Source organism: Dryobates pubescens, chromosome 32 (assembly GCF_014839835.1).
Source record: "Dryobates pubescens isolate bDryPub1 chromosome 32, bDryPub1.pri, whole genome shotgun sequence".
In the NCBI taxonomy this organism is placed as follows: Eukaryota; Metazoa; Chordata; class Aves; order Piciformes; family Picidae; genus Dryobates; species Dryobates pubescens.
In genome coordinates this window covers 3,458,144-3,473,105 of record NC_071643.1, presented here as the reverse complement: position 1 = coordinate 3,473,105, position 14,962 = coordinate 3,458,144, and the positions used below count along the sequence as shown (strand labels likewise).

General features: G+C 63.5%; 1 protein-coding gene across 1 annotated transcript in view; it reads left to right on the top strand.

Annotated features, from left to right (window-relative positions):
- The window catches only part of LOC104301144 (hydrocephalus-inducing protein homolog), a 58,381-nt gene that overhangs the window by 7,790 nt on the left and 35,629 nt on the right, over positions 1-14,962 (top strand). Inside the window, exons 8-21 of the mRNA XM_054175538.1 lie at positions 1,103-1,262; positions 2,021-2,120; positions 3,794-3,912; positions 4,532-4,755; positions 4,882-4,949; positions 6,077-6,312; positions 6,943-7,043; positions 7,784-7,919; positions 8,400-8,564; positions 9,232-9,384; positions 10,729-10,967; positions 12,169-12,403; positions 12,917-13,057; positions 13,924-14,067. Coding sequence (XP_054031513.1) covers positions 1,103-1,262; positions 2,021-2,120; positions 3,794-3,912; positions 4,532-4,755; positions 4,882-4,949; positions 6,077-6,312; positions 6,943-7,043; positions 7,784-7,919; positions 8,400-8,564; positions 9,232-9,384; positions 10,729-10,967; positions 12,169-12,403; positions 12,917-13,057; positions 13,924-14,067 — 2,221 coding nt within the window. The remainder of the gene's footprint in view (positions 1-1,102; positions 1,263-2,020; positions 2,121-3,793; positions 3,913-4,531; positions 4,756-4,881; positions 4,950-6,076; positions 6,313-6,942; positions 7,044-7,783; positions 7,920-8,399; positions 8,565-9,231; positions 9,385-10,728; positions 10,968-12,168; positions 12,404-12,916; positions 13,058-13,923; positions 14,068-14,962) is intronic.

Below are 14,962 nucleotides of genomic sequence, written 5' to 3'. Positions count from 1 at the left end.
GTCTTGGGGAGGAACTGCAGGGCCTGGATCTCCCCACAGAGCTAACTGCCTTTGTGGGGGCCACAAAGCCCTGAGGTCCAGAGATCTCTGGGCTCCAGAGGGGCCACGAGGCTGAGGCAAGGCTCAGTGCTGGGCTGCACTGAGGAGCAGCACTGAGCACAGCTGCAGGCAGCACAACTCTGCTGCTCCTCACTGCAGCTTCTCCTGCTGCAGCTGGCTCAAGCTGGCAGGCTCCTTTCCCAGCCCTGTGCAGGGCAGAGTGCTTCAGGGCCCCAGAAGGTTGAGGCCATCCTGCTGCAGGCCATGAACTGCCTCCTGCTGTCCCAGTTCCCAGCACCAGGAGCTGTTTCCACCCTTCCTTAGAGGCTGAGCAGAGTTGGGAGGTGCAGGGCTCTGCAGGGAGGGTGGAGCAAGGCAGGACTCAGAAGTCCCCTTGGGTTCCAGCACCTGGGTCTTTGTGGTGGTGGGAGATGGGGCAGGGTCTGCAAAGGCTGCCTGTGGTGAAGCTTGGAAATTGCCACATCAGGCAGCAGAGGAACACCTGGAGCCCAGGGGCTGAGCTGGAAGCCACACTTCAAAGCCTGGGGCAGCTGGGGAAGCCTTGGGTGTCCTTCCAGCCCCGGGGGCATGGAGGGATCTCGAGTTAGTCTGCAGCCACAGCTGGTGAGGAAAGTGCCTTCAGCTGGAGTGCCCTGCAGGGGCTTCTGAGCAAGTCAGGTTCAGCGGGGCTGGGCCAGCCCCGGGGTCCCCCTGCTCTCTGCTTTCCCTTGCCCAGTGTGTGGCTGCTGTGCAAGCTCAGGCTGTGCAAGGAGCAGCCCTGGGCAGCTCCAGGGGAGGAAAAGCCACTCGAGGCTGCTGCTGGAGCCTCCATCAGCTGTGGCAGTGAGCCAGGAAGGCTCTCAGGGGGCTGCTGCCTTTCACAGAGCCCTTCAGAGCTTGCAGGCACGGAGTGCAAGTGGCCAGGGAAGAGGCAGGGGCGGTGGGCTGGGGCTGGGAGCCGGGGGCTCGGGGGCAGCCCCTTGCTGTGCCTCCCCGAGCGCTTCTGCCAGAGCCTCTGCAGGGCTGCTGCTGATGCCCTTGCCTGCTGGGCTCTGGGCTGCAGGCTGCAGGGGCACTTCAAGCCACATCCCCCCGAGGAGCCCAGGAAGCAGCCTGCTCTCCAAGGACGCCGTTCCCGGCTCTCCCACCTCTTCCAGCAGCAGAGGGCGAAGGCGCAAGGAGAGGCCCCGCTGCGCTCCCAGATCTTCACCATCGAGCCGCTGGTAAGGCAGAGCCCAGAGCCCCCATTCCGCCTCCCGCCTGGGGGAGGTCCCTTGGCAGAGCCTGCCCCCGGCTCGCCGTGCCCCGAGAGAAGAGCTCGGGGCTGGAGGGGGCGCAGCTCGCTGCCGAAAGCCTTTGGGAGCTGCAGGCTGCCGGCAGAGGCCGAGAGCCTGCTGGCAGCTGAGCTCTGCTGCAAGGAGCGAGGGAGCTGGGCAGCACTGGGAGCATCCTGCGGTGTGTTAGAGCTGCTCTGGGAGTGTGTGCCAGGGCTCCCGCTTGGTGCCAGCTGCACTGCCTCTCCACACCCAGCTGAACCTGCTCCTGAGCTGGTGAGGGGCAGGCAGGTGAGGGGCAGGAGTCTGGCTGCCCCCAGTGCAGGGTCCTGGTGCTCCAGGGAACGATGGAGGGACACCAGGCGTAGCCTGGCCTCAAGCCCTGTGAGTGGAAACCTTTCCTCACTGGCTCTGTGGCTGTTCCACACTGTGCTCTGGGACTGGCTAGAAGTGGGCTGCTCCATGGCTCTCTCCCCTTCTGCCTTGTCCAGCCTTTCAGTCTCTTGGTTTCCCAGGCCTCCCTCCCCTCTGGAGCAGGTTCCCTGGCAGAGCTCTGCCTGTGTCTGTCTCTCCTCCCCCACCCCAGCACCTGTGGGGTTTGCTCCTCGCTCTCCCCTGGGGCTCTGAAGAAAGGCTGCAGGGCTGTGGCTGCAGACCTGGGCTGGAGGGTTTGGAGATCAATGGTTTGCTGCCATCCTCTCTTCTAGGAGGGAGAGGTGTGGCCACACTGCTCAGCTGAGATCCAGGTGACCTTTAGGCCCCAGGCAGCCAGAGTCTATGAAGCAAGGCTCTACTGTGACATCTCAGGTACAGCTTCTTCCTGCTGCTCTCTGCCCCAGGCTGCAGCCCCCTGGCTCCTGCTCGAGCTGCTAGGAAGGCTCAGTGGCCCACAGGACACATGCCTGCTGTCCCTGGGGCTCCCAGCTGCTCTCCTGCCCAGGGCCAGGGCTCAGGACACTGCCTCTGGATCACAGATCCCAGGGGAAGGGCTCAGGGCAGGGAAGGGCTCAGGTTTCCTGCCGTGGGCTTGCCCTGCTGGGAGGAGTCTCTGAAGGCTGAGGAGCTCCAGAACTCAGCAGCTTCAGTGGCCCCTAAGCCCCTCCAGCCCTTTTCCCTCCAAGAGGAGTCCTCATTGCCTGGAGGCAGCCTGGGGCTCCTGAGGTGGTAGGAGCTGAGTTCCAGAGCACTCCCAGCCCCTGCATCTCCTGCCCCTGAGTGCAGGGTGCCCTCCCAAGGACCATCTCTGGCCAGCAGCTGCTTCTCCCTGCCTGGGCATTGTCCCCTGGCAGCTCTGAGGCTGTGCTTCCCCTGGCTGGCATTGCTCAGGGCTTGCTCTGCTCAGCAGGAGAAGGCTCTCCCTGGAAAGCTGAGCCCCAGCAGCCTGCTGGATGAGCTCTGTGCTGGTGCTGTCTCCCTGCAGTGTGGTCAGGCTGTTGGTGGCAGCAGCCATCCCTGGCACCAGCTCTGCCCTGCCAGAGGTGGTGGCTTTGCAGTGCTAGCCCAGGGCAGGGAGTGCTTGCAGCCAGCTTCAGGCTTCCTTGTGCTTCCTCTCCATCTCTGCAGGGTGCTGCTCAGGCTGTGTCTCAAGGGTGGGAGCTTGCTGCAGGCTTCCTCCAGGGGACCTGATGGTTTGCCTCCCCTCCAGAGCCCCTGGAGGTGCAGCAGCCCAGCTCCCATTCCTGGAGGCTGCTGAAAGCACCAACCCTGCTGCTTTGTTGCTTTCCTTCCTGCCCCAAGCCAAGGGACAGCGATGCCAGGGATCAGCTTTGGACTTGCCCAGCAACTGGGCCTGGTTCCCTTGGCCAGTGCCAGCCCAGGCCTCGTGTTCCCAAAATGCCTGCCTGCCCCAGCTGCACTTGTCAGAGCTGGGCAAGGGAAGGCTTGCTTGAAAAAGTTGCCAGTGCTGAGCTGCTGCCTCTGGGCTTTCTGCTCTGCTGAGGGAGATTCCATCCCCTGGCAGCAGGGCTGCATCTCCAGGAGAGGTTTTGCATTGCAGAGCAGTAGGAGAGCTGCTCTGGGGCTCTGGGAGGCAGAGCTGGGCAGCTGCTCTGTGTTGGCAGAGAGGAGCCTGCTCCTGAAAGGCCCTGCTGGGCCTTCCTCTCCTGGGGGTTTGCAAGAGGAGCACTGCAAAGCAGCTGCTCCCCTGTGCTCTCAGGGTGGAATCTGTCCCAGGGGCAAGGTCCCTGAAAGAGGAGCCCCAGGAGGTTTAAGTGGGGAGTCCTTGCTGCCTCCAAGCCCCTTGGCTGACCTCCTCATGCCCCCAGAATGTTTGACCCTGAGGCTGCTGAGCCCCTGGCCCAAACTGCCCCGGGAGGGTCAGGTTTCCCCTGCCTGGAGCCACTCCAGCTCAGGGTGCTGGGGGCTCAGAGCCACCTGCTCTACCTGCAGCTGCTCCTGCTGAGGGCAGGGGGCTTGGGCTGGCTGACCTTGGCAGGTCCCTGCCCCCCTCAAGGAGTCATCCAATGGAACTCTCTCCCCAGGCTGTGAGGCCAGGCTGCCTCTGCACATCCAAGGGGAAGGCCGAGGGCCCTGGCTCTGCTTCAGCATTGACCAGCTGGACCTTGGGCAGCTGTTGGTTGGCTCCACCAACAGCTGTAAGGTGAGCAGCAGGGGCTGGCAGGGCTGGGGGTGAAGTCCCACTGTGGGGACAGGCTGGGAGAGTTGGGGCTGCTCAGCCTGGAGAAGAGAAGGCTGCAGGGAGACCTTAGAGCAGCCCTCCAGTAGCTGGGGAGGGGCTTTGGACAAGGGCTGGCCAGGAGTGCCAGGATGAGAGGGAATGGGGTGAAGCTTGGGGAGGGCAGACTGGCCCTGGAGAGAAGGAAGAAATTCTTTGCAGTGGGGGGGGGACACTGGCACAGGCTGCCCAGGGAGGTCATGGGTGCCCCCTCCCTGGAGGGGTTCAAGGCCAGGCTGGATGAGGCCTTGAGCAGCCTGGGCTGGTGGGAGGTGTCCCTGCCCATGGCAGGGGGCTGGAACTGGATGCTCTTGAAGGTCCCTTCCAGCCCAACCCATTCTAGGATTCATTCTCTCAAGTTCTGGCTGCTTTGCATGAAACCCCCACAGGCAGAACTCTCCTTTGGTGTCTGCCAAGCAGCAGCAGGCAGCATCTTCTGCCTCTGCCAGCTGTGAGGGGTTTGATCAGGACACACATCAGCCTCCTGGGAGGGAGGGAGGGAGGGAGGAAGGCTCCTCAGCTGTTTCCATTGGATGTCTTGCAGGTGACTCTGCACAACAAAGGAGCCATCGATGCCTCCTTCAGCCTGGTCCCTCCAGCTACAGCTCTGGGCTCCTGCTTCAGCTTCTCCCCCTGTCAGGGCCTGGTTTTGCCAGGTGGGTTCCAGGTTGTCCAGGTCTGCTGCTGTCCCACTGTCCTGGGGCACTTCAGAGAAGAGTTCAGCTTCCGTGTGGAAGGATGCCCTGAGCCTCTGACCCTGACTGTCAGGTGAGAGGCTGCTTGAAGCCCCTTGTGCTGTGAGAGCAGCTCTGCTGCATGCCAGCAGCAGTGCAGGCTGCAGGCTCTGCAGGGCTCTGCAGCCAAGCCAAGGCCTCCTCTGCTGTGTCCCCACAGGGGCTGTGTCTCTGCACCTTCTCTGCACTTCGATGTCCCTTGCCTGCGCTTCGGGGACGTCTCCTATGGTGAGTGTGGCCTGGCCTTGGAGCACAGCCTGAGGGCTCTGCAGCCCCAGAGTGGAGCCTCAGAGCCTCCAGCACTGCTGGCCCTCCAGAGCAGCCTTCAGGAGGCTAAAGCAGGGCTGCAGGTTGCTCAGGCAGTGTTTGGCCATCATGAGATCCAAGCGGCCCGAGGGACTAGCAGCCGGTGTCTTGTGGTGTCCCTCACGGTCTGATCAGCCCCAGGCTGCCAGTCCTTGGCAGCAGGGTGGCTGTGACAGCCCCAGCAGGGCCCAGGGGCTGGGATTGCAGGAGAAGGGAGTTGAAGCTGTGGACTGGCCTGTGCCTGCTGGGGCTCAGTGTTGTTGCCAGGCCTGGGCACCATTTCCACCCCCACCCCCCCGAGCTGTCGTGTCAGCTGTTCATTGGTGCTGGGAGGGCCACTGGTTTCCACCTGCCAGGCAGTGTGGCCCAGAAACAGCTCTGCCTCAGGCCCTGCTGTGCTCAGAGCCCTGGGCTCCTTCTCCTTGCCCAGCAGCAGCCCAGCTCTGCTGCCTGAGATGCAGATTCTGGTGCTGCAGTTCAGTCTCACAGAAGGCTTTGTCCTGAGGGGATCTCAGGTGTGTCTGGGAAGCCAGTTCTGGGCTGACTGAAGAGCCAGGATCAGCCTGGCCAGGATCCCTCTCTGCTTTCATCCTGCTGGTGGACTTCTGAGAGAGCTGCTGGCCTTTGCTGAGCTGCATCCTCCCCTCCTTCCATCCCTGCTCTGCCTCTTGGTTTCCTGGTGAATAGACAAAGCAAGAGGGATGCCAGCAGGCAGAGCCAGGGGATCCCAGAGGAGAAGTGTCCTCATCAGCTGATGGCATGGGTGAGGCCTTGGCAGCTGAAGGCTTCCCCCATGCCCTGCTGGCCACACTCTCCTGACTGCACCCCAGGAGACCCTCGACCCTCCTGGCCACGAGGGCCCCTGGCTGCCTCACGGGCAATGAGCTGTCCCCCAGCAGTGCCAGCACAGAGCTGCTTGGCTTCCCCAGCAGCTGCAGCTCAGAGCAGGGCGAGCCCGAGGCCCAGTGCAGTCTGAGCATGCCAGGCTACTGGCAGCAGGAGGCAGAGGAGCTGTGTGCAGAGGTGCAGAGCTGTGTCCTCTCCCCTAGGCTTCCCTCACAGCCTGTTCTGTCGCCTCACCAACGCCTCCCCGCTGCCCCTGGCCTTCGCCCTCCGCCTGCCCGGGGACGGCACAGCAGAGCCCAGCGTGCCCAGCGCTGCCCAGGTGCTGGACAACTCTCTGCCCTCCTGGAGGAGGGCAGCCAGCGGGCTCCTCAGGCCCTGTGAGTTCACCATCAGCCCTTGCAGAGGCACCCTCTGTGCCAGGAGCTTCGTGGACATCCAGGTAGGGAGCGGTGGGGCCGGGGGGGCTTCGGCAGCTGGGGCTGAGGCTTCCCTGCTCTGGCAGAGGGCTGCAGTGCTGCTGGCTGCCAGTGTGAGGCCAGGCAGAGCCCTGCAGCAGGGCTGGGCTCTGCTTAGCTGTGCTGCTCTGGGACCTTCCTGAAGGAGCAGCCTTTGGATTCTGCAGGCAGAAGCTGCAGCTCCTGCCCCACACTTGGATTCACTGCAGGCATCTCAGTGGGGCTGCAAAAGCTCTGTGAGCTGAGCAGGTTCTGCTGGGCCCAGCTTCTGCCCCAGCTTCCCACTGCAGAGCTGGAGTGGTTCTGCTGGAGTCAGCAGCTCCCCCCTGCATTTCTGCTGTTGAGTGGAGATCAGAGCCTGGTCCCTTAGCTGCCAGGCAGTGCTGAGCACAAGATGGCTCTGCTGGTGCCTGCATTCGTCTCACACATGGCCTGGCAACTGCCAAGGACATTTCTCCAAGCAGCTCTTGCCAGCAGCCTTGTGGTGCTCCCAGGGCCTGTGCTCTGCACATGGAGCAGCAGACCTAGGGCAAAGGCCTCCCTCTGCTTCCCATGGCATGGGAATGGCAGGAGAGCAGCTGTGGGAAGTGTTTGGTGCTTTGCTCTCCCCCCAGGTCACCCTGTGCTCCAACACCCTGGGCACCTACAGTCTGGCACTGGTGGTAGATGTGGATGGTGTGGGCCAGGAGCTGCTGTCACTGCCCCTCACAGCCAGGTACCAGCACTTTCCTTGCAGCCCTTTGGCTCTGCTGGTGCCTCCAGCCCCTGCCATGTGGTCTGCTGGCTCCAGCTCCACAGGAGAAGGCTGCTCCAGGAGCTGGCTCTGGCCAGCCAGAGATGGGAAGAGCAGGGTTTGAAAGCAGCCACCTTGAGGAGCATCTGCCCAGAATGGACAGGCCTGGCCCTCAGCCCTTGCCTAAAGGGCACAGCAATTCTGTCAATGATTGGCACTGCCCCTCCCCTGGCACAGCTTGGAGCCATTTCTCTTGTCCTCTCACTTCCTCCTTGGGAGCAGAGCCCAACCCCAGCTGGCTCCAGCCTCCTTGCAGGGACTTGTGGAGAGCCAGGAGGGCTCTGCTCTGCCTCCTCCTCTCTAGGCCCAACACCCCCAGCTCCCTCAGCTGCCCCTCCCCAGCCCTGTCCTCCAGACCCTTCCCCAGCTTTGCTGCCCTTCTCTGGACCCACTGCAGCCCCTCAGTGCCCTTCTTGGAGTGAGGAGCCCAAAGCTGCTGCCAGGAGGTGAGGTGAGGCCTCAGCAGTGCTGAGCCCAGGGGGCCGATCCCTGCCCTGCTCCTGCTGGCCACAGCGCCGCAGGGCCAGGCCAGGCTGCTGGTGGCACTTGGCAGCCTCTCTGCCCCAGGCAGCTGCGTTCTGCTCCCTGCCAGGCCGTGTCAGGAGTCAGGAAGCCTCTCCTCTGCCAGTGTCTCCAGCCCCTCTGGCCCTCTCTCTGCCCAGGTGTGTGGCTCCCGCTCTGCGAGTGCCCAACCCCGTGGTGAGCTTCGGCCGCTGCTCCCTGCAGCTCCCTGCCCAGCAGCTGCTGACCCTGCTGAACGACAGCGACCTGCCAGGCTGCTATGCACTGCTGCCTCAGGTTGGCATCACCCCCCCCTCCTGCCCCCAGGGCTCAGCCAGGCTGTGCTTGGGAGGAAAGGGCTTTGGGAGAGACCTGGATGCTTTCCAGTGCGCTGAGAGCAGGAACCGACCCCAATGTGCCCTTGGGGAGCAGGGCAAGGGGAACCTTCCTGAAGAGCAGCCTTGGGCAGCCCTTTGGGAAGCAGTTTGTGCTCTGGGCTCTGGGGGGCTGTCATGCAGGAGAGCTCAGAGGCTGGTAAAAAGCTGCTCTGCCAGCCCAAACGTGGCTGTGGCTGAGTACAGCAGCTTTGGGAGCCCCTCAGGATGCTGAGCCTGTCCAAGGCTTCCTGTTTTGTGCCTTCCTGCCAGGCCGGGCTGGGGGGGGCTCTGAGCTGCCTGCTCCAGGTGCAGATGTCCCTGCTCAGTGCAGGGGCTGGGACTGGATGAGCTGGAAAGGTCCCTGCCAGCCCATGCCATGCTGTGCTCCTCCCCCTTCCAGGAGCAGCAGGAGGATGCTGCTGTGCTGTACTCCAGCCCTGTGCCCTGTGGCATCATTCAGCCTCACAGCGCCGTGGAGGTGCCCCTGACCCTGGTGGCCCAGGCGCTGGGGAGCCAGGACACTCCTGCCTCTGTGGCTGTCTTTGGGCGTGCAGGACACCCCCTGGTGAGTCTGCTCTGTGCCACAGGGCTTGCTGGGGCCTGAAGGGTAGAGGGCTGCTGGCAGGGCAGAGGGAACTTGTGCCGGGGGACCCCTGGCAGCGGGTGGCGGCGAGAGGAGAGGCAGGGTGGTGCCCTCTGGGGGGGTGACCAGAGTGTGCCACAGCAGGGCACTGGGGACAGGGCAGATGGGGTCATGAGCCAGCAGCCTCCCTGGCTCTGCTCCTCTGCTGTGAGGAGAGCAGCAGCAGCTGCTGCTCCCGTGGGGCTCCTGGGGAGGAGCACCCAGGGCCAGCCCAGAGTGCTGCTGAAGCAAAGGCTGGCTGGGGAGTGAGCTGAGAAGGCTCTGCAGCCAAGGGATGGTTTGGGGCAAGCCTGAGCAGCAGCAGGGCTGGAAGCAGGCACAGGGCACAGGAAGGAGAGCTGCTGGTGGGACAGCAGGCTGGGCAGGCTGGTTTCTTTCCCCCTGACACCAGCAGCTTGTGGCTTTCAGCTGGGGTCCCTCCAGAGCCCACACTGGCTGCAGGCCTTCTGGTTCAGGCTTGCAACGCTGCAAACTTCCAGCAGGCAGAGCTCTCTCCTGTCCAGGAGCAGCCTCAGAGCTGCCTGCTCCTTGCCAGCTTTCCCTAGTGTGGTTTTCTCTCTCTCTCTCCCCTCCCTGCTTGCTGGAGCAGGAAATCCACTTGGTGAGCACTGGAGAGGGCCCAGTTGTCTCCGTGCAGCCCAAAGAGATCAACTTTGGCAGCATCCAGGTGCTGCAGGATGTCTCCCGGAGCCTGCAGCTCTGCAATCAGAGCCCCATCCCTGCAGCCTTCCAGGCAGAGGTGGTGAGTATCTGGAGAGGCTGCCAAGGGAAATGGCTGCTCTGTGGCCACCTGGGGCTTGCTTTGCATCTGCAGCTTTCCCAGCTGGCTGCCTGAGAGAGCAAGCAAGGTGTGGCATCACCAGGTGGCCAGAGGAGCCTGGCTCTGGGGGCAGGCTCAGCTGGGGCAGCCCTCAGGAGAACAGAGCTGGAGGAGCTCTTTGAGCAGCAGTGAGCCTGGCTCCTGTTGCCAAGCTCTCCCTTTCCTCTGTGGAAGCTCCCTGGCTGTGGGAGTCATGGCTTTGGAGCTCTGAGATCACAGAATGCCTTTGGTTGGAAAAGACCTTTCAGGTCCTCCAGTCCACCCCTGAACCCAGCACTGCCAGCTCAGCACTGCACCCTGGCCCTCAGCACCACAGCTCCAAGGCTTTGAAATCCCTCCAGGGATGGGGACTCCCCCCCTGCCTTGGGCAGCCTGGGCCAGGCCTTGAGAGCCCTCCAGAAGAAGAAATTGTTCCTCATGCCCAACCTAAAGCTCCTGGGATGCAACTTGAGGCCATTTCCTCTTGTCCTGTTGCCTGGGAGGAGACGCTGAAACCCCCCTGGCTCCAGCCTCCTTTCAGGGAGCTGTAGAGAGCCAGGAGGTCTCCCCTCAGCCTCCTTCTCTCCAGGCTGAACAATCCTGGCTCTCAGCTTTGAACTGAGGATGGGGTTTTGAGCAACCTGCTCTAGTTGGAGATGTCCCTGCCCATGGCAGGGGCTTGGGACTAGAAGATCCTGCAGGTCCCTTCCACCCCAAACCATTCTGTGATTCTCTGATCCTCTCCCTGGGATTGGCTGGAGAAAAGTCAACTTCTTGCAGCCTCTCAGTGCTTCAAGAGGCCTCTGAGCAAAAGTCCTCCAAGGAGACTGGAGGAGGAACCAACCTTCTCTTGAGGACAGGTGTCCTTTGGGTTGGGGAAGTTTAGGCTGGAGGTGAGGAGAAAGTTCTTCACAGAGAGTCATTGGTCATTGGGATGTGCTGCCCAGGGAGGTGGTGGAGTCCCCATCCCTGGGGGTGTTCAGTGGGGACTGGATGTGGCACTTGGTGCCAGGGTCTAGCCATGAGGTCTGTGGTGACAGGTTGGACTCCATGGTCTTAGAGGTCTCCTCCAACCTTGGTGATCCTGTGGTCCTGTGACATGGGGGTACTGAGGAGAGTCTGTGGGAGGAGGGTGGCACAGGGGGGTGTAAGCTCCTGCAGAGGTGCTGTTTGCAGCCCCCCTGGCTCAGCTGCAGGCAGGGGAAGCCTTTCTGCTTTGTTGCCCTCACAGCCTCGCTCCGAGGGCCCTGGTTTCCAGCCTCAGCCGGGCTCTGCCTTGTCTTGCAGTCTGGCAGAGGCCGGTGCTGGAGGGTCGAGCCCAGCCGAGGAGTGATCCCCGCCGAGGGCCAGGTGTCCGTGTCCGTCATAGCCAACCTGGCCGACACGGAGCAGCTGCAGGCCGAGGTGCGGCTGCTGGTGGAGCACAGCCGTGGCTACAGCGTCCCCGTGCGGGCCCTGGGCGTCGGCAGCACCATCGTCCTCGACAGGCCCTTGGCTCCGCGGCTCAGCCTGGGCGCTCGCTTCAGGTAGGGGTCCCCCGGCTGCTGCTGCTGCCGGGGGCTCGGCCAGGGCAGCCTTCTGCAGTGCCCGAGGGCTGCTGCCCTGCCCACAGCAGCTGAGAGGGTGTGCTCGGGAGGACCGGGCTCGTCAGGCAGTGGCAGGCCCATGGCTAATGCTATTGATAACCTGAGTCAGCCAAAAGGCCCCCAGAGGAGGCCAGCACAGCTTTGTTACAGCTTGTTCAGGCTCCCGGGCCCGGCTGGGAAGGGTCCCCGTCCAAGGCACCCTCAGGGGCAGCTGAACGATTTAGGCAGAGGAAGGGACAGGGCAGCTCTAAACCTGACCTCCAGCTCGGAGCTGGAGAGCAGGAGCTGCAGGTCCTGCTTCGGGCACAAGATGGACTCCCTTGAGCCCCTTCCCGCAGCAAAGGCAGAGGAAGGGGGCGCGGGGGAGCCCCAAACCCCGCAGGCTTTGCGCAGGCTCCAGAGGCAGGTTCCTCACACGGCAGTGTGCGGGCTGGGAACTTGTGCTCCGTGCCAGAGGCTGTGCCGGGAGCTGCAGGCAGGACACGTCCTGAGCCCGGGCTGTGCTCTGGCTGCAGTCGCAGAGGCAAGGCGAAAGCAGGAGCTGAGCTTCCCCCTTGTCCGCAGCCAGAGGAGAAGCGGAGCCGCCGGGCAGCGGCGGAGGGGAGGCTCCAGCAGCACTGCCCCAGCCGGCCGGCGGCCGGGCAGAAGCAAGGGGGAAGGGGAAGGCTTTCCCAAGCCCCTCTCTTGACCTGCCGCCGCAAACAGAGCGGAGCAGCGGCAGAACAGCGATCTGAGACGCGGCCGAGGCACTGCTGAGCGGCAGCGGGGAGCGGCCGGGGCCCTGCCCAGCGGCTCTGCTGCCGGCTCGGTGCCGCCGGCCAGCCCGGAGCCGGCTCTGTGCGGAGCCTCTGGCCTCTGCCTGCCGCTGCCGCTCCGGGCCCGCGGCGAGCAGGAAGGGCTCTCGGGCAGCCGTGGCTGCGCTTGGCCGTGCCCCGTCGGGACAGCTCCGCGGGAAGCTCTTCCTGGCTGGGGGCAGCCAGAGCCGCTGCTGGGAGGGGAGAAGCTCAGGGCCAGGCAGGGGCTGGCTCCTGCTGCACTTTGAGCCGGGTCAGCGTTTCAGAGGGGGTTGCGCTGCCGGCAGTGAGGTCAGACAGCAGCAGCTGAGCTCTGCTGACCTTGGCCATCTCTGCTCCTCTTGCAGCCTGGCTCCCTGCTGCTACAGCTTCCATGTCACCAACCGAGGCCGCCGCTCCCAGCGCCTCTACTGGAGCATAGGAGGCTGCTCCCTGCCTGCCCTCAGCAGCACCGAGGCCAGAGCTCCCCCCCAGAGCCTCGCAGTTGCCTGCCCTGTGTTTCAGCTTCGGCCCAAGTTTATGGAGCTGAGGCCAGGCCAGACGATGGAGGTGATGCTGGAAGGCTTCTCCAGCACTCCCCAGGTGAGGTCCCTCACAAGGGCTGAGCCTTCCCCATCAGATCACCTCCCCTGGGCCTTGTCCTGCAGTCACAGAATCACCCAGCTTGGAAGAGACCCCCAAGATCATCCAGTCCAACCTATCCCCCAGCCCTATCCAGTCAACCAGAGCCTGGCACTGAGTGCCTCATCCAGGCTTTGCCTGCAGATCTGCAGGGGCAGTGACTCCACCACCCCCCTGGGCAGCACATTCCAGTGGCCAATTCTCTCTCTGGGAAGAACTTCTTCCTAATAGCCAGCCTGGGATTGTCCCAGGCAGCACAGACCTCCCCAGAGCTTTGTGTGGCTGTTGGCTGCAGCAGGATGGCCACTGGAGGTCAGGGGAACTGGGATGCAGCACAGGCTGTGGAGGGCGAGGGGCAAAGAGGGAGCACTGAGCGTCACTGGAGGGCAGGGGCAGGGCCGTGGCTGGCAGCTGCAGGCTGTCTCCTGGCCCCCTGCTGGCAGCCCCCATGTGCCATGTGGCTTCTCCCTGCAGGCCGTGAGGGAGCAGCTGCTGTGCCAGGCCGCGGTGGGCAGCCAGGCCAGGAGCCAGATCCTGCAGGTGGAGCTCAGCTGCCAGTTCGTTGCTCCTGCCCTGCAGATGTCCTCCCCAGCAATCTCCTTCCACGTGGAGAAGGTGAGCCTCTGGCTGGCATCCTGGCACTGAAGCCCTGGCTGCTGGCTGGGGGCTGCCTGTGCTTGGCTTCCAAGCAGGAGGGGAGAGAGCTGCTCCGAGTCCCCAGGGCTTTGGCTGATGACTGCAGCAGGACCAAGCTTTGGCCATTAGCACTGAGGACCTCCTTGGCTGCCCTGGGGCTGGGAGCAGCCTCAGCAGCTCCACTCTGCCCTTGCTGGTGTAGCAGCACTGAGAAGAGTCTGGCCCCATCCCCTTGTCCCTTTGGCTCCTGCTGAGCATTGCTCAGCTGCCCTCTGGGGCTGCTCTTCTCCAGGCTCAGCAGCCCCAGGGCTCTCAGCCTTTGCTCCTCAGGCAGCTGCCCCTCAGCAGCTTGTCACTGCAGCAGGGGCAGCAGGGGCCTGGAGGCTGGCTGTGCCTGGTCAAAGGCAACCTTAGGCTGCTGCAGGCTCTCCACTGCCTCCTGCCCAGCAGCCCTGCTTTTAGGAGGCTCCTGGAGCTGGGAAGGTTGCAAGGAGTGCAGCCTAGGTGACTGGAACTCCTCTTGTGCTGCTGTCCCCAAGAGAGGACACACAACTGGAGGCAGATGCTCTGGGCTCACCTTCTGGGCTTGAGCTTTTGGCAGCAGCTGCCTCCTCTCGGGCTCCCGTTCCCTGCCTGGCCCAGGAGGCTGTTCCCTGTCCCCTGGGCAGTGCTGTGGTGTGCAGCCACCAGCAGCATCTGCTGTGCTTGGGGAAAGCCCTTCCAGAAGGGCAGACCCAAAGCCAAAGAGTCTGGGGGAGCTGTGGTGAGCTCTGGGGGCTGAAGGGTTGGAAAGGCATCAGAAGGGGCCCTTGAGGTTGGTTGATGCTTCTCTCCTGTGCTTGCAGCAAGCAGGGGATGTCCTCACTCCCCTGGCCCAGCCTCTTTCCTTGAAGAACATCTGCCCCCTGCCACTCAGCATGGTCCTGGCCTTAGGGCAGCCCTTCTCCATCTGTGACAAGGAGCAGCAGCCCCTGCCTGCAGATGCTCAGGTGAGCAGCCCTGGGCCTTGCTGCTGCTGGAGTGTGAAGAGGGAGGGCTGTGCTGCTGTGCTGCTCTTGGGAGGGCCTCCAGGAGAGACTTGGGTTCTGTGGAGGCAGCAGAGGGCTGGCCTGAGCTGAATCAGCTTGGAAATGAGCTGCTGGAGGGAACAAGATAGCATCTGAACTGGGAAGAGAGCCATGGGGTGGTTTGGCTGGGAAGAGACCTTGCAGCTCCAGAAGGCCAACTGTGGACTCCTCCCTGCCAGGTCACCACTGAAGCATGGCCCTCAGCACCAGATCCCCATGACTTTGCCATGGGATGGGGACTCCACCACTGCCCTGGGCAGCCTGGGCTAGGCCTTGACAGCCCTTTGAGGAAGAGCTTGTTCCTCATGGCCAAACTGAACCTCCCCTGGTGCAACTTGGGGCCCTTTCCTCTTGTCCTGTGGCTTGCTTTGCTCCTTGCTGCAGCTTCCTTTCAGAGTCCTGGCTCTAAGAGATGCAGGGAAGGGCTCCAGCCCCTTCTGGGCAAGCCATCGAGTCCAGTTGCCTCCTGGAAGCCATCCCAGCAGCCAGCCTCAGCTGTCTGCCTGCTCCTCAGGAGCAGCTTGCTCCCTGCAAGGGCAGCCCTGCCTGTGAGAGGGCTGAGGATGCTCCTCCAGCCACTGCCTGCCCCCTGTGTCAGTGGCAGGTGTTGGGCACAGGCTGTGCCAGACACGTGGTGCTGTGGGCATGGGCACCACTCCTGCGCCCTGCCAGGGCCAGGCTGCAGTGCTGTGAGGACAGGGCAAAGAGCCTTGGTGCCAGGGTGCTGCTCTGGGTGGGGCTTTGGTGCCTCTGCTGAGGCCTGAGGGGGGCTGGGCCAGCAGTGGTGTGGGGCTGGCACAGGCAGGCCCTGGGGGAG